Source organism: Phacochoerus africanus, chromosome 8, assembly GCF_016906955.1.
Source record: "Phacochoerus africanus isolate WHEZ1 chromosome 8, ROS_Pafr_v1, whole genome shotgun sequence".
Lineage (NCBI taxonomy): Eukaryota > Metazoa > Chordata > Mammalia > Artiodactyla > Suidae > Phacochoerus > Phacochoerus africanus.
In genome coordinates this window covers 87,503,605-87,522,447 of record NC_062551.1, presented here as the reverse complement: position 1 = coordinate 87,522,447, position 18,843 = coordinate 87,503,605, and the positions used below count along the sequence as shown (strand labels likewise).

Genomic DNA, 18,843 nt, shown 5'->3' with positions numbered 1-18,843 from the left:
CGTTACCTGCGGTTACAGATCCTTACTGGCTCTCCAGTCAGCCCTAGGGGAGAGGTCATCTGATCATTACAGAAGAGAGGCTTATAAGTGATCTCCTAAGAAGGCTAGGACCTGCTAGTGTCTTTGGCTCAGTACCTTTGCTGGGCCTCTCTCCAAGGTCTAAGGTAACATATTAAATGTTTTTCTGTCAACTAATGCAGACTCAGTAACTTTTAAGTCTGGAGGTTACAGGAAGAGATTATACTAGTTAAGACTCTCAGTAAGTTTCAAACCAAACACACTTCCATTTAGTGCCAGGAATTTAAGCAGAGACCTGAAATGGAACCATTTGACTCACACTGTAGTAAATGCAAAGTAAAGCAATGATCTTGGCTTGAGCTGTTTGGTTCAGTGGTCTGGTGGAATGTCACACACAAGTTGAGTCACTGCAAACAATGGTTTCTGGCTGTGACTGCTGGCTGTCGCTTCTAACACAGTAGAATCGTGTTGGGGGACTGGAAAAAGTGAGCACCACTTCTTACCATGTTCTCCCTTGTACTGCCAGTCTCCCTCTGCGCCTGTGTTGGATGCTACAGAGATCACCCACCAATTAGCCCAGGGCAGACCAACAGCAGGCCAATCACTGTCCTCCAACTATAGCCAGACTCACCTCCACAGCAGTACCTGTGGCTCTAGCCTAGACTCCTGTATAGGAATCTGGCTCTGGCAGTGGCAGCTGGAGAGGTTAACAGGACCTCCTGCTGAATGAAGGAAGTTGGGTGGATGAGAGGGTGAGCTGCAGGGGTCACTTGCAGAGGGACCAGGAGTGATAAGGAAACAACTCATTCAGGCAGATGGTTTTGATACTTAACTCCCAAACCTGCCTGTGGCTAAGGGGAAGCCACCTTCCATGGGAGAGAAAATGGGGTGGGAGGCCACATTCTCACTAGTGAGTCCTTCCAGGAGCCAGGGCTTCAAGGCACAAGGCTCCGGTTTCCTTCTCTCAACCACCCCTTCTACTCTTTCCACTTTCACTCCTTGTGCTTCTTCTTGTGCTTCTTCTTCTTTTTCTTCTTCTTGGCCGCCTTGTTGTCTTTTGATGTGTGCCTTGCCCTCTTGCCTGTATCACTCTCAGAGTCTGAGCTGTCAGAGTTAGATGACTTCCTGTCTCTATGTTTCTTTTTCTTCTTTTCCTGAACAAAAAAATAAACAAATCTCAACATTGTATGTGCATATTTGCTTTTAAAAATATGGCATGTGGAGTTTCTTCTGTGGTGCAGTGGATTAAGAATCTGACTATAGTGGCTTGGGTTGCTGTGGAGGCAAAGGTTTGATCCTTGGCCCCTCAGCAGAGGGCTAAAGGATCTGGCATTGCCACAGCTATGGAACCTGTGAGTCGGATTTGACCCCTGGCCCAGGAACTCACATAGGCCAAGGGTGTGGCCATTAAAAAAATAATGGCATGTAATCAGTAGGGAATAACTTAATAAATAATAAAACATTAATTAAAAAATAAATTACATCTTTGGGTACCAACAAGAAAAAAATGCTCAAAACAAGGGAAAGTAGATCAAGTCATGAATTCTTTATTTTTTGCTTCTTAGGGCTGCACATGTGGCATATGGAAGTTCCCAGGCTAGAGGATGAATTGGAGCTACAGCTGTCCCAGATCCATGCAACCTACACCTAAGCTCACGGCAACGCCAGATCCCTAACCCACTGAGCAAGGCCAGGGATCAAACCGGCAACTTCATGGTTCCCAGTCGGATTCATTTAATGCTGAGCCACGAAGGGAACTTGCAAGTCATAGAGTGAGTGCTGTGGTGCAGTGGGTTAAGGATCCAGCGTTGCCAGATTGGATCCCCGGCCCAGGAACTTCCATATGTTGTAGGTGCAGCCAAAAAAAAAGACCAAGTCATAATTATAATGAAGTATGTATTTTAGGCTCCAGGGTATGTAACATGCGTGTGTATAAACACGCGCACATATACATGCATACTATATATATATTTACATATATTAATTATAATAGTACATTAAATTATATAACATATATGTTTCAACATACCTATATGTATTTAAAATACACAGAAAACAACAGAAAGCACACAAACAAGTAGAAAGTTTTACCCCAGCAATGAAATCGATACAGGAAAGCTGGGGTCTTTCACTGTCCTTTTTCATTTTCTTAAAGCAAGCATTTATTACTTTCATTTTTAAAAAGCATACGATATTAAAGCTGAATGGAGTCCTTAGAGAGCACTTTGTTAAGATACAGTACCTCACATGCCCCAAAATAAGAAAGTAAGAGACTTAGGACTCCTGACTCCCAGCCTGCTTTCTTTTTGACCCTTCTGCCAGGTAAAATAACTGCCCTCAATTAATAAGGCTCCACCTGCTGCCCTTGAAAATTTAACATCTCTCTCTAACTTTCACAACCACCTTACTGATAAAGAACTTTCTCAACACTATACCCACCATGCCATGCTGCCAGATTCACATCACAAACACATACAAAGGATGAGACATTTCCAGGCTTCTGTAGGGTGCTCCCAGCAGTTTTTAAGCACTGCACAAAACTTTTCCTTGAATTGCACATGTGTGTATATTGTCTCCATAAGGTTTTCTAAGAAGGCGAGATTATGGGAGGAGAAAGAGAGTAGAAGAGGGCAAGGTTCCTGCTCCTATAGGCTTCCAGCCAGTATCCTGAGAGCGTAAGTCTGCTTAAGACCAGGTCTTGGGAGCTGGCTGCGAGAAACGGTGGACAAAACAGGGAACCTGATGTGAGACCCAGACTTAGTTCTGGCTCTGCCACTTAACCACTACTCTTCTGTAACCCTGGGCAAATCATTTCACCTCACTGAAGCCTCATCCCCCAAATGTAAAACAGAGATAAGAAGAGTACCTATGTCACAGAGCTGTGGTGAAGATTTAATGAGATAGTATCTGTGGCTGCAGAATTTGGAAGCCATGGCCCTGATCACACAGGTAGGGCTGGGATCTGCATGCAGATCATACAACTGAAAATCTCTGGAGTCTCCCTCTGTAGCACATGGTCCCTCTTCCTGTATGACGATGGGAGGCCTCATGGTATATGGTGGTCAGAACAACAATTTGAGAATATGATAAGTCAAATTCCAACTCTGACACTTACTTTGTGACTTAGAACAAGAGACAACTTTCTGTAATGCCAGTTTTCAGTAAATTACAAATAATACCTACTTCAAAGGATGCTATGAGGATTAAACACGGTAAATACTAACTATAGTGCCTGATAGACAGTAGGCACTCGGTGGTAGCTGCAAGTATTGTATTATTTTCTCATTTCAGAGAACTCCAGAAGGTTCTGACAGTCTGGGCAATTATCTATGGCAGATAAATCAAAGTTGTGACAGAAGATTAAACCAAAATTCTTTCTTGGAGCCTTCAATGGAGTAGAGAAGCTTCCTAAGCCCAAATCGACAAGCTGTGGGAACCATGTTGGGGAGAAGCTAACAGTCCGCAAATCAGCAGGGTTGCAATTTCCCGGATGGCAAGATCATGGAAGTCAATCATGGGCTATATGGGCTTGGCAGCCTCACCAGTTTGTGTCCCTTAGGTGGGACAAAATCCTGGGAAAGAATAAGCAAATGCAGAGTCTAGTACCAATTCCCCCAAGCCTGGATAAATATATGAGAAAGGAGAATAATAATACTTCCTTATAACCAAATAGCACTTTAGTTTATTAAGCCTTCTTCATCCCGTATCTTGTAATAATAATCTGGTAAAGTAAAAATTTAGGAATTATTACTACCATTTTACAGAGGCAAACATTGCAACTCAAGTAAAGTGAGCTGAGCTACCCGAAAAGAATGTTACACTTTCTAACTCAGTTTGGCATTATTTCCACTCTGCTCTCTCAATGATGCAGGTTCAGGAGGAGGGAAGAGAAAAACAAATTGCTAGAAAGAACCCTGGCATGCTGGAATGTGTTTATGGCTGCACCCTTGGCATGTGGAAGTTCCCAAGCTAGGGGTCAAATTGGAGCTACAGCTGTGGGCCTACATCACAGCCAGAGCAACTTGGGATCTGAGCTGCATCTGTGACCTACACCACAGCTCACAGCAAAGCCAGATCCCCGACCCACTGAGCAAGGCCAGGGATTGAACCCGCATCCTCATGGATACTAGTGGGATTTGTTTCCACTGCACCACAATGGGTACTCCTTAAACCTCAATCTTGATGTAAAAGCTCTTTTACAACCTGAACAAAGAAAATCTAGTCCTCCAGCAGGTGGCATCATTTTCATTATGGGTCTAACCTTGAGCTAGAGAGCAAAAATTACTTTATATGTTGTGGTTCAAAAGGAAAGTTGGGAAAAGACGAAAAGTCAGAGGTAAAGTAACTTCTAGTCCCTTGATGACATTCTAGGTGGAAGGAGAGCATAGGATAAAGAGTAATGACCCAGGGGTGTTTGCTCAGGGCAGACAGGCCAGAGGGGCAGGGGAAAGAAGCCACTGCTCAAATGCTCTCTAGGAAAAGCACACATCTATCTGGTGCTATAGCAGCTAGCCCATCTACTTTCTCAGAAACAGGAGAGCAGCTACCCAGTGTGAGAGAAATACAAAAACTGAGAAAGGGAAGAAGAGCAGCTAATTGAGTATTTAATTTTCTAGATGCTGAGGTGGAGACTTTGCAGGCATCCCTCATGAACTTCACAACATATTAAATGGACATAATCATCTCCATTTTTTTTTTTTTTGTCATTTTGTCTTTTTAGGGCCGTGCCTGCAGCACACAGAAGTTCCCAGGATAGGGGTTCAATCATAGCTGCAGCCACTGGCCTATGCCACGGCCACAACAATGCCAGATCCGAGCCACATCTGTGACCTACACCACAGCTCATCATGGATACTAGTCAGATTCATTTCTGCTGAGCCACGATGGGAACTCCATCTCTGTATTTTCAGGAAAGAAAACTATAACTTCAGAGAGGTTAAGTGAGATAAAGTGACTTACTCAGTTGGTAGACCCAGGATTCAACTCAGGCTGGATCCCAAACTAGATGTTCTTTTTTGTCCTATCTATATTAAAGGCAGGACCTAATTTAGCATTTCTCAACCCAAGGGCACTGATCTAGCCAGAAATCCAGCAAGCAAGTATTTATTCTTTTTTAATATATTCTTAAGAATTATTCTTTTTTTTTGGGGGGGTCTTTTTGCCTTTTCTAGGGCCGCTTCCCGCGGCACATGGAGGTTCCTAGGCTAGGGGTTGAATCGGAGCTGTAGCCACCAGCCTACAGCAGAGCCACGGCAACGCGGGATCCAAGCCGTGTCTGCAACCTACACCACAGCTCACGGCAACGCCAGATCCTTAACCCACTGAGCAAGGCCAGGGATCGAACCCACAACCTTATGGTTCCTAGTCAGATTTGTTAACCACTGCGCCACAACGGGAACTCCTTTAAGAATTATTCTTGAGAAAACACCGGTTAGGAGTTCTAAAAGAGGAATTGTAAAAAAAAAAAAAAAAAAGAAAGCATTGGTTATTATTATTTTTGTGTGTGTGTGTTTTTGCTATTTCTTGGGCCGCTCCTGCGGCATATGGAGGTTCCCAGGCTAGGGGTCTAATCGGAGTTGTAGCCGCCGGCCTACGCCAGAGCCACAGCAACGCAGGATCCGAGCCGCGTCTGCGACCTACAACCACAGCTCACAGCAACGCCGGATCGTTAACCCACTGAGCAAGGGCAGGGACCGAACCCGCAACCTCATGGTTCCTAGTCGGATTCGCTAACCACTGCGCCACGACGGGAACTCCAGCATTGGTTATTTATTCTCTCATTCTGTTTTTTTTTTTTTTTTTTTCCCCTCACACCACAACTCACGGCAACACAGGGTCCTTAGCTCACTGAGCAAGGCCAGGGATGGAACCTGCATCCTCATAGATACTAGTCAGGTTTGTTAACCACTGAGCCACGGACGGAACTCCTATTCTCTCTCTTTTTTTTTTTATTTTTTATTTATTCATTCATTGGGTTTTTTTGTTTTTTGTTTTTGTCTTTTTGCCATTTCTTGGGCCGCTCTCGCGGCATATGGAGGTTCCCAGGCTAGGGATCTAATCAGAGCTGTAGCCACCAGCCTACGCCAGAGCCACAGCAACGCAGGATCCAAGCCGCATCTGCGACCTACACCACAGCTCACGGCAACGCCGGATCCTTAACCCACTGAGCGAGGCCAGGGATCGAACCCTCAACCTCATGGTTCCTAGTCGGATTCGTTAACCACTGCGCCATGACGGGAACTCCCCTATTCTCTTATTCTTGAGAAATGATTGATTCTCAAGAGAAAATTTGATGTTCAAACTGATTCCCTAGGGTGGATTTTTTTTTTTTTTTTGGCCATGCCAGCAGCATGTGGAAGCTCCCAGGCCAGGGACTGAACCCGTGCCACAGCAGCAATCTGAGTCGCTGCAGTGACAATACTGGATCCTTAACTTGCTGCGCCATAGGAGAACCCCTAGGGTGAACTTTTATAAAGTAGGACATAGGGTGATTCCTGACTAGAATTTGCCTATAAGCACCAGTTTATCTCAGCTTGGAAAGGGTAAGACCACAGGGCAAATGTTTATTAATCAACTCACAAATATTTACTGAACTTTACTGCCTACAAAGAACTTTACAGAGCCATAGTTACATACAGTGTTGCTTAGGAGATAAGAAGACCACACTGATTTTTAATAGAATTCAGACAAAAAATACCTACTAGTGCAAGGCTACAGTAGCAGATGCAAAGTAAACACATCTGGTAGCTCAGTAGTGGTGACTGGCGCCATTCCTCTAAACCTGAGCCAACCTCATCAAACAAGGGAAAGAATAAATCCTTATACCCATTCAGGACATCCATTCAACAAATACTTGCTGAGTACCTTCTATGAGCCAGGAATATCTAGTAAATAATTTGTCTCTTATAACAGTTGAATGATTGTTAGAATTGACTATTAGAAATCAGGGATCAGGAGCCTTCAAGGGACAAATTAATCAAGGAGAAAGACTAATTAAGATACTAGGCAGTCCATGGAAGTGATGTAAGAAAAGTACAAAAAATATGCCGTGGACATACGAGGGAAACAAATCAATTGTCTGAGGAATTTGAGGACGGCCTCACTGAAGGATATGGAACGTGTGTACTTTTGAAGGTATGAATGTGGTCGTGGCAAGTGGAGTGGTGGTGGTAGAGCTGATGGAAAAAGCAAAGTGAAGGCCTTCTAGCCAGAGGGAAAACAGAATGAAGTGAATGCCTGAAAGAGCCTGAGCAGCTTATTTACCTTGCCCTGGACCCATCCCTTCTCTCCTACTCAAGAACATTAGTCCAGGAGTTTCCGTCGTGGCACAGTGGTTAATGAATCTGACTAGGAACCATGAGGTTTCAGGTTCGATCCCTGGCCTTGTTCAGTGGGTTAAGGATCCAGCATTGCCGTGAGCTGTGGTGTAGGTTGCAGGTGCGGCTCGGATCCAGCATTGCTGTGGCCCTGGTGTAGGCTATGGCTCCAATTAGACCCCTAGCCTGGCATCCTCCATATGCCGTGAGAGCAGCCCAAGAAATGGCAAAAAAAAAAAAAAAAAAATTAGTCCAGGAATTGTCCCCTCTCTCCTGCATCAATTTTTTTCTTCTTTACTGGCTCATCCCCCAAAATAAATGAATGTGTTATACTAGTTCCCATTGAACAAACAAACAAAACAAAACCAAGCCTCCTAAACAATTTTAACCACACTGTCAACCCACCCCTCTACTATAACAGCTGCAGTCAAAGTTACCAATGATCTTTACATGGCCAAATTCATGGTCAATTCTTGGGCCTCATTTACTTGGCCATTCTGTTGTATCTGAGGGCATTCCAATCATTGTGGCTCAGCAGGTTAAGAACCCGACTAGTACTCAGGAAGATTGGAGTTCAATTCCTGGCTTCTTTCAGGGTGTTGGGGATCCAGCATTGCCATGAGCTGTGGTGTAGGTCACAGACACGGCTCAGATTCCAAATTGCTGTGGCTGTGGCCAGCAGCTGTAGCTCTGATTCGACCCCTAGCCTGGGAACTTCCATGTGCCTCAGTACAGCCTTTAAAAAAAATAAATAAATAAATAAATAAATCAATAGATCTGCTGTATCTGACATAATAACCCATCTTCCTTAGAACACATTCCTTACTTACTCCCACCATATCCTCTTACTCTCTGCTGACTTCCCTGGCTGTTCTTTCTCAGACTCCTTTGCTAGTTCATCCTCAGCTCCATAACCTCTAAAAGTTGGAAAACTTTGGGGCTCAAGTCTTCTAACTGTTTCTCTTCCCTATATTTACTCTCCAGGAGATCTCATATAAGAACTTAAATATCTTGGGAGGTCCCATCGTGGCTCAGTGGTTAAGGAATCCAACTAGTAACCATGAGGTTGCAGGTTCCATCCCTAGCCTTGCTCAGCCACATTGCTGTGGCTGTGGCATAGGCTGGTGGCTACAGCTCCAATTAGACCCCTAACCTGGGAACCTCCATATGCTGCGGCTGCGGCCCTCAAAAAGACAAAAGACAAAAATAAACAACTTAAATACCATCTATATGTAGATGACTCCCAAATTTATCTTACATGGGCCTTTCCTTTGAACTCCAGAACTACACATCCAATTGTTTATTCCACATCCATTGTATGTGATAGGCTTCTCAACTCCTATGCCCTGCCCCCACTCCAGCTTTCTCTCTCATCCTCAAACAAAACCCAAATGCTCTCCATTCCCAAACTTACTTCTTCATTCCTTCTCTTAATTAGCCCAAAACTCTGTAGTCACCTTCAACTGTTCTCTTTCCTACTTCACACCCAATCACTCAGCAAATTCTGTCAGCTCTGCCTTCAAAATATATACACACTTCAACTCCCTTCTCACCACCTCCACTATTATCACTCTAGTCCAAGTCCCCATCATCTCTGACACAGATTATTAATACTGTCTGTTCGCTAACTTTTTACTTCCATTCTTACAGTCTGACCACCTAATTTCCATATAGTAGCCAGAATAATTCTTCTTAAAAGATAAGTCAGATCATGTCATCCCTCTAGTCAAAACCTTTAATGACATCCATCTCATCCTAAGTGAAAGCTGAAGTCCTCTTTTTCTCCTATAAGGCCCTGGTTTCCTCTACATCATTCACTTCCTCCAGCTACAGTGGCCTCCTTACTGTTCCTTAAACACACCAACCTCATTCCCAGTACCTAGCTATTGTACTTGTTGAAATACTCTCTCACCACTCATATGAGCTTTCTTTTTTTCTTTTGAGAGTCACTCCTGTGACATACGGAAGGTCCTGGGCTCCTGGGCTAGGGGTCAAATCTGAGCCGCATCTGCAAACTACACCACGGCTTGTGGTATAGCCGGATCCTTAGCCCACTGAGCGAGGACAGGGATCAAACCTGTATCCTTATGGATACTAGTTGGGGTCTTAACCTGCTGAACCACAACAGGAACTCCGAGGAGCTTCCTTTCTTACTTCCTTCAAATATCCACTCAGGAGTTCCCTGATAGCTCAGTGGGTTAAGGAAATCTGGCTATGCCACCACGGTGGCTCCTGTGCTGTGGTGCAAATTCAATCCCTGGCCTAGGAACTTCCACATGTCGGAGAGTACAGCCAAAAAAAAAAAAAAAACAAAACAAATGAACAAATATCCACCCAAATGATGCTTTATGAGAAAGGCCTGCCCTTACCATTCTATCAAGAATAGTAAGTCACTAAGCACCCTTATCCCTTCTTTGTCTCATAACCAATTAATTTTTCTCCCATAGCACTTATCAGTATTTGAAATATAAGTAATATTTTGTATTTATTTACCAGTTCATTGTCTGTGACTCCCATTAAGAAGTAAGTGCTATGAAGACAGAGATTTTATCTGTTTTGTCTACTGCTGTATCTGCAATGACTAGAACAGAGCTTGGCACATAGTAAAAGTTCTTTTTATGAATGAGGCAAAGAGGACAGTGTGTGGAGGAAGGCACTGGTGAGAGATGATGCTAGGAAGCTGGAGAGACTGAAAAGTCTTTTTTTTTTTTTTTTGTCTTTTTGCCTTTTCTAGGGCCACTCCCACGGCATATGGAGCTTCCCAGGCTAGGGGTCCAATTGGAGCTGTAGCCACCGGCCTACGCCAGAGCCACAGTAATGCCAGATCCGAGCCGCGTCTGCAACCTACACCACAGCTCACAGCAACAATGGATCCCTAAGCCCCTGAGCAAGGCCAGGGATCGAACCCGCAACCTCGTGGTTCCTAGTCGGGTTCGTTAACCACTGTGCCAAGAGGGGAACTCCAAGACTGAAAACTCTTAAAGGAATAAAGGACTTTATTCCACAGAAGCGGCATTACTGAAGGTTTTTGAGCATGCTACAGCTGACAATTCTCTGTGCTCCAGCAAAATGGGCCCAGGACTGGCAACCTCTAATATAGACACCAGAAGTTCTCTAGACAACAGAACAGAGCCTGCATTGTAGCCAAGGGATGACGTTCTTATTTCCATTCTTCTATATATAGTACAGCAAAGAGTAATTATAGTGGCCATATCAAAAGAGGAAAATTATGGAGTTCTCACTGTGGCGCAACAGGATCGGTAGTGTTTCTGCAGCGCTGGGATGCAGTTTTGATGCCCTAGTCCAGTACAGTGGGTTAAAGGGTCCAGCGTTGCCACAGCTGCGAGGTAGGTTGCAACCGTGGCTTGGATTTGATCCCTGGCCCAGAAACACCATACGCCATGGGGCAGCCAAAAAAGGAAAAAAGAAGAAAATTATATTCTGGATCAAATATAGCTAAATTTCACTAAAGTGGGCAGCCTGACCCCCAAGGCAAATGCTTCCTCATAATACAGCTTGATTCAGGAAAACCCATGACAGCATATGATAAGTGAAAGAGGCTAGCAAAGCACAGACACAGGTTCATGGAAAGATTACCCAGAGTTTCACTACAAAAACCTCTATTCCTATTTTACCAACGTCTTCAAAGCCCATTTCCATTTGCAACACACAGTTCCCTCTTGTTCTAACAAAAGTGACTTACAATTTTCAGACACTGGGATAAAAACTGTCATGGTACTGAATGGGTATTATATAGAACTAAACTGAAGTACACTACATTTTTGGACAAGGACATGCATTCGATTCCTGAATGTCTGATAAAAAGAGGTGGAGGGCTTAGAGCTAGGAAGATCTCTTACTCTTGCCCCTGATCCCTTCATTATTACCTACCAGTGGCAGCAGGAGTGAGTCCCTATTACTCTCCAAACTCAGGAGGGCAGGACTCAGCCAAGGACCCCAAAGAGACTATGGAGCCTATCTATTCCAAGGTAGCTGGTGCATGCCTATATGTGCCAGGTACCATTGGGAATAGGTGACACCCTTTCTTTACCCTGGGCTGTTCTTGGTTTCCTAGCACCTTCACCTGTCTTGGAGGTTTTACATTAGACATTCTCTTCTACTAGACTGCAGAAAGAAGTGGGACAATGAAGCAGTCTTTTTTCTTTTTTTTGCTGTGGTGTGCAGCGGCTCATGTGGGATCTCAGTCCCTAGACCAGGGATTGAATCCAGGTCACAGCAGTGAAAGCGCTGAATCCTAACCACTAGACCACCAGGAAACTCTCAATGAATAAATCTCGTGAAGAAACAAGAAATGCGAGCCCAATAGCCTGTTTCTGACTTCCTGATTCTAGTTCTGGGAAGTCCAGAACTAACTAGTACTGGTACACATGTCCAAATCTGCTACCCTCGAACACTCCAAAATATCTATCTCAGGTAGAAGTTTGTATTGGAAAGGAAAGTCAACCTCCTGTTGGAATCAAAGATTTACAGGGGCAAAGGAAACAGACAGGAGGCCCGGAATCTTGATTTATGGTTGTGAACAGAAGAAGATCAATAGAACATTGGATGACTGCTAAAGGTAGCTGATAACAGAGCAAAAATTGACCTTATGAGTCCTGATCACCTAATATAATGCACAATCGACATGTATGAGGTAGATACACAGTTGGTGAGTAAATAACTGAAGAGCTAAATGAATTAATAGCTGAAATGTGCAATATAGAAAAGAATATGGAGTTAGTAATCTGAAGAACTGAGTTCTTATTTCAGCACCATCTCTTATAGTTTTGTGACTTTGGGTGAAATAATTTCTCTTAATTTCCATTTTCCTATTGTGTAAAATGGTGGAATAATATCTACTCTGGCTACCACACAGGACTGGTGTAAGTATAAAATGAAACAAAAAAATATATTTTTTTTTGTTTTTTTGTTTTGTTTTGTTTTTTAGGGCTGAACCCGTGGCATATGGAGGTTCCCAGGCTAGGGGGTCCAATTGGAGGTACAGTTGCTGGCCTACACCACAGCCACTGCAACGCGGGGTCTGAGCCGCATCTGAGACCTACACCACAGCTCATGGCAACGCCAGATCTTTAACCCACTGAGTGAGGCCAGGGATCGAACCCTCAACCTCATGGTTCCTAGTTGGATTCACTTCTGCTGCACCACGAAGGGAATTCCGAACATATTCTTAAAACTATAAACACAAAACAATAAAAGGTATAAAAGACAGTTAAAGGGATTAACAATGAGGTGAAAAGGCAATGTTAGATGATATCTTGGTAGAAACAGTGGGTGGGCATCAAGGGGGAAGTCTTACAGTTTCAACTCCCTAGAGTATCTTTTTTTTTTTTTTGTCTTTTTGCCATTTCTAGGGCCGCTCCCACGGCATATGGAGGTTCCCAGGCTAGGGGTTGAATCAGAGCTGTAGCCGCCAGCCTACGACAGAGCCATAGCAGAGCAGGATCTGAGCTGCGTCTGCAACCTACAACCACAGCTCACGGCAACGCTGGATCCTTAACCCACTGAGCAAGGCCAGGGATCGAACCCACAACCTCGTGGTTCCTAGTCAGATTCATTAACCACTGCACCACAATGGGAACTCCTAGAGTACTTTTTAATCAAAGAGGACTCATGAGTTATAAGTTCATATAGACAATGGTACCTTAAAAAATAATAAGGTACAAAAAAATAAGGTACAATGATTATTACTGCCATTGTTCATCAGACCACTTCTCTACTAAGTGAAGAGGGATGGAGGGTAGGATAATGGGTTGACTAAGCAGGTCATAAAGACCTCATACCTAGCAGATCCTTAAGAATTATTTTTGTGGGAGTTCCTGTCGTGGCTCGTGGTTAACGAATCCGACTAGGAATCATGAGGTTGCGGGTTCGATCCCTGCCCTTGCTCAGTGGGTTGAGGATCCAGCGTTGCCGTGAGCTGTGGTGTAGGTTGCAGACATGGCTCGGATCCCGAGTTGCTGTGGCTCTGGTGTAAGCCGGCGGCTACAGCTCTGATTAGACCTCTAGCCTGGGAACCTCCATAGGCCGTAGGAGCGGCCTAAGAAATGGTAAAAAGACAAAAAAAAAAAAAAAGAATTATTTTTGTGAACTGAAATACACATCCCAAAGCAGCTTTAGAGACAAACCAATAACTAATTTCACCAGGTGTATTAAGCAATGCAAAAACAACATAACCAAAGGCCTACAGAAATGAGATATTTACACAATCACTTTAGGAGTTTGACAAATGCCACCCAAAAGGTTATTAAAAGAGAATGAAAAAGGCGTGGCACATATAAATAGAGTCACAGTTAAAATACAGCTCTACTAAAGAAGTAAAATTACCTGTTTGCAGACATGATCTTATATGTAAAAAATCTTAATATGCTCCACAAAAAACCTGTTAGAACTAATAAGTGATTTCAGAAAAGCTATAGTATACAAAATCAACATGCAAAAATCAGTTGCATTTCTATACACTAACAATTAGCAATCCAAAAATAAAATTGAGAAAACAATTCCATTTGCAACAGCATCAAAAGGGATAAAATATTTAGGGATACATTTAACCAAGGAGGCAAAAATATTTGTACACTGAAAACTATAAAATTGCTGAAAAACTTAAGATAATATAAATAAATGGAAAATCATCCATATTCATGGATTGGGAGACTTAACATGGTTAAGATGTCAGTATTACACAAAGTAACCTTTAGATCTGTTGTAACATCAAAATCCCATGACATTTTTTGCAAAAATAGAAAACTTCGGGCATTCCTGTCGAGGCTCAGCAGTACTGAAACCAACTAGTATCCATGAGGACTCAGGTTCGATCCCTGGCCTCGCTCAGTGGGTTAAGGATCTGGCGTTGCTGTGAGCTGTGGTATAGGTTGCAGACTCAGATCCTGCGTTGTTGTGGCTGTGGCGTAGGCCGGCGGCTGGTAGCTCCAATTCAACCCCTAGCCTGGGAACCTCCATATGCTGCAGATGCGGCCCTAAAAAAAGCAAAAAAAAGAAAAGAAAAGAAAATTGCAAAACATGGCTTAACAAAGTTAAATAATTCACAAACAATGTACCAGTGGGATACTAGTCACAGGAGCTGAAATCCTAGGAGGGATGTGATCATCCAGGGAGAGAATATACAGATCAATAAATTATTAAACTAATTCTCATAATAGTACACTGGGGCCTTTTTCTTTGTCCAAAAAAAATGAAGATAGGAGTTCCCATTGTGGCTAAGTGGGTTAAGAACCTGACTAGTATTCATGAGGATGCAGGTTTGATCCCTGGCCCCCGGCTCAGTGAGTTAAGGATCCAGGGTTGCCACAAGCTGTGGAATAAGCCAGCAGCTATGGCTCCAATTCGACCCCAAGCCTGGGAACTTCCATATGCTGCTGGTACAGCCCTAAAAAGACATTAAAAAAAAGAAGAAGAAAAAAAAAATAATTTGTAGATCATGTCTACTGAGGACAAGGACCTTATCAGTTTTTACATTTCTAGGTTTGCAATGTCTAGTACAAAATGACCACTCAACAAAAGTTCCCCAAATCTTTAAAAAATAAAACCAGGAGTTCCTGTCGTGGTACAGCACAAACAAATCTGACCAGGAACAATGAGGACACGGATTCAATCCCTGGTTTCGCTCAGTGGGTTAAGTATCTAGCGTTGCCGTGAGCTGTGGTGGAGGTTGAAGACGCAGCTCAGATTCCGTGTTGCTGTGGCTGTGGTGTAGGCCAGCAGCTTATAGCTCCGATTCGACCCCTAGCCTGGGAACCTCCACATGCCAAGGGTGCAGCCCTAAAAAGACTAAATAAATAAATAATACACACATACATACATAAATAGATAAATAAATAATAAAACTGGAACCCCCAATGTTAATAACTCACCACAATCAGAAAAACCCTACACTACATGAGAACAACTATTTCCTTTTTTAAAAAAACACACTGGACTTTGTTCTTTATTCTATTAATATCATATAGTACATTGATCAATTTTCACACACGGACACAACCTTGCATTACTTGGATAAACCCCACCTGGTCTTGATGCATAGGTTGGCTAGTATGCTGTTGAGAATTTTAATTTTTTTATTTTTTTGGTCACACCTGCGTCATGTGGAAGTTCCAGTGCCAGGAATCGAACCTGCACCACAGCATCAACCTGAGTCATAGCAATGACAACACTGAATCCTTAACCTGCTGAGCCACTCCAAGAGAACAACTATTTCTGATCAAACTATTATAGATTTTTTTTTTTTTTTAATTTCCTCTCTGGGCTGCATGCTACAAATGCACTGTTTTTTTCTACATCACAATGTCTGTTTTGGAGTTTCCTTGTGGAACTCCATAGCTATACACATACATATATATATATATATATGTATGTCTGTGTATGTCTACTTAGAAAAAATATTGGAATATATGAAAAATACAGTAAGAGTCTGAGTGGAAAGATTACAAGAGATCCTAATGTTCTTTATGTTTTCCAGTATTTCTAAAATTCCTGCAAAAAATATATTTTTATTTTAAAACTCAAAACATATGATAAATAAAATAAAAGCAAGACCACTCACTTTCTTTCTTTTTCTAGAAGAATTCTTCATGGGGTCAGGCTTTTCAAACTCTGCTGACTTGGCCTCTTCCTTCTCCTCTTCCTCATCAGGTATCAGAGAGTACTTGGTCCCACCTGGCTGCATGAAACAATCCTTCGCAAAGTGGCCTGCAGAAGGGAGGTAGACAAGGTAGGGAGGGAAAAGACAGTCTCTTCACTGGTTCAGGAGGTACTACTGAGTTCATTCAGAGCAGCTGTTGCATTCAGAGCAGATTTTCTGTCACCTTGGATGGCAGTGCTCACTCAACCAGAGCCAGACAAGCACCCAGTCCCAGAGCTGTGGGAAACACTGGCACTACTTTGGAGATGGCGTAGGATGTGAGGGTACGGGCTTGTACGGTCCTCTGTTAGCAAGTGGGCTGAGCAATTTTTAAAGATCTATTTGGAATTTATTCCTGACATGAAAGGCTGCTCCAGAGGGCAGACTACTTAGTATAGGGAGCCGAGGGGCAGGCCAAGCCCTATAGGACGACAGCTCTTCAGCAGCAGACAGGAAGGCAGCTCTCAGATTCAAGCTAACACACAGAGATGGCACAGTCACTAGGGGCACTCAATTCACAGACTGTCAGGTCTGGCGAGGGCCTGACAGATCATCAAATCCAAAACTGCATTCGCCAAGGATATGAAAGCCAGAGTAGAAAAGTATCTCAAGGTCACACAGATAGCAGGAGAGCTAAAACCTACCCCAGGTCTCATGTCTCCCTGCCCTGTGCTCTTTCTGCTGCACCAAAACCAACCACCTTTGGTCTGCCTAGGCCAAATTCCATCTCTCATTATTATTCTTCTCTGCCTCATGTAACACTTGGTGGACACAAGCTGAAGGTAAGAGAACCCCACCCTCCCTGCCTGAGCCTATAGTGCTATGAAGGGGCCCTTTGACAGATGTTACACAGCTGGTTTTGTCTGAGCTTTTTGTAGATTCTGTCTCAGGGGCACAAAAAGATCATCAAAAAGCTATTTGTAAACTATTTTGCAACTCGGAGTCCAGAAGCAGGATATGCCTAGAAGGAGAATACAACATAAAGTCTTGCAAATATTTAGAATGTTCCCACAATACCTGTGAGGAAGTATTCTATAAATTTTCTTTTTCCCTTTCTCCCTCTGCATTAATGATAAATTGAGACTTAAGCCCCTCAACCTCAACCAGGGCACAAATCTGCTACCAGTCATTGTAGAAAAATCAAAAGCAGGGTGGATGGAAGGCTAGGGAGAAGGGGTGACAAACTGAGGTCACTCTGAAAATGAGAAGCTGGCAATCCCTCTCATAACTCCAACAGGGGAAGTCAGGCTGAAAGAGCTCTTTAATATTTGAGTGGGACTAAAAGAAACCTGAGGAAACAGAGCTAAAAGGAAGCGACTAGCCTGTATTCTTCATTACTAAAAAGATACTGTATTCAGAACTCTGAAGTTAAAGAGATAAAAGTAATAAGCACAAAAGGATCCTTAAGGAGTATATTTCCAAGTCGCTTAACTTTTGTAACAGAACAATAATGATCCTTAGAGATAAAAATTTAGTGTTAGTAATAATCCAACACTCTCATCCTTCCTGAGGAAGTACACTGGGATCTTTTCCAGGCAGGGTATCACCTGTGGATGGAGGGGAGTGGTGGTGGTGATACAGTATCTGGCAAGGAGACAAAGAACAAGCATCAAGCTATGAACTCTGAGAGAGTTCCTGCTGTGGCACAATGGGTTAAGAAATGCCCATTGCATTGCCGCAGCTTTAAGTTGCAGGTGCAGCTCAGATTCGATCCCCACCCTGTGAACTTCCACATGCCCTGAGTGCAGCCGAAAAAGAAAGGAAGGGGGAAAGAAAGAAAAAAAAAAAAAAAAAAAAGCCATGAACTCTGATGTGAGTCCAGTTGATGAGCAGGTGAGGCCAACACTTGGCTAAAGATCAGGGTGAACAAAACTCACATTAGGTGGCCTTGCTCATCCAGTAAAGGGTCTATCTATAAGGAGAGAAAAACTGAAATGGCAGAGGCTTTGCCTTACCTTTACAGCCACACTTCTTGCAGGTAGTGTTCAGGACAGCCTCGAGAGTGATCTTCTGCCCAGTGTAATCCTGGAAGGACCTCCTCCGCCTCTCTTCTTGCCTGTAAAGAAAAGGATACTGACTGTTGGCCCTCTTAAGAGATGTGGCCAGAGATACTATACAAGTTAATACGGTATGTTGGTTTTTTGTTTTGTTTTTAGCAGTAGAAGGGAAAAAGAAAAGGCACTGAGCATAAGGTGACAGGCAGTGAAAGCAGTGACATGAAATAGACAATTTTTTCACTCAGGATAAGGCTTTGAATTAATAATTATGAATGAGACTAGATTCCATCACACTGATGCACTAGGGATGAAGATATAATTATCCACCTTGCTAAGCCCCTACAACCCTTACAAGGTCACTTCTGGGTTTAAAAGACCTCCAAAGACCTCCTAGAAAATCAAGGTATTCAAGGCCTTTCACAGTCTGCCTCTAACCTACTTTGCCGACCTCATCTTTACTTATACAATATGCTCGAGCCACACCAAGCTATTCTACCTTCCCTAGATGCGTCACTGATTTTGCTCCGGCAGCTTCCTCTTTCCGAAATGCTCTGCTTCCCCTCTTTACACTCATCTCACCACCTGACCACACCCAAACATTTCAAGGCTCAGCTCAATCACTGCCCCTTCTTCTATCAAGTCTTCTTCCCTGAGCTCCTCAGCCAGAATAAATCTCTGTTCACATTCTCATAACACTTTTTTTTTTTAAATTGACCGTGATCTTTCCACATTTATTTATTTATTTTTGTCTTTTTTGCCTTTTCTTGGGCCGCTCCCGCGGCGTATGGAGGTTCCCAGGCTAGGGGTCGAATCGGAGCTGTAGCCACCAGCCTACGCCAGAGCCACAGCAACGCAG

At 43.3% G+C, this 18,843-nt stretch overlaps 1 protein-coding gene across 2 annotated transcripts in view; it reads right to left on the bottom strand.

Moving 5' to 3' along the window:
- Positions 1–260: 260 nt before the first annotated feature.
- The window catches only part of ZCCHC17 (zinc finger CCHC-type containing 17), a 60,291-nt gene continuing 41,708 nt past the window's right edge, over positions 261–18,843 (bottom strand). Inside the window, exons 6-8 of one of the 2 annotated variants that reach the window (XM_047792983.1) lie at positions 17,946–18,046; positions 15,913–16,058; positions 261–1,172 (exon numbers count right to left, since the gene is read on the bottom strand). In XM_047792983.1, coding sequence (XP_047648939.1) covers positions 1,011–1,172; positions 15,913–16,058; positions 17,946–18,046 — 409 coding nt within the window. In that variant the 3' untranslated portion in view covers positions 261–1,010. Of the gene's footprint in view, positions 1,173–2,177; positions 3,591–15,912; positions 16,059–17,945; positions 18,047–18,843 lie in introns of those variants that run through there. The other variant, XM_047792984.1, reaches the window with a different exon arrangement.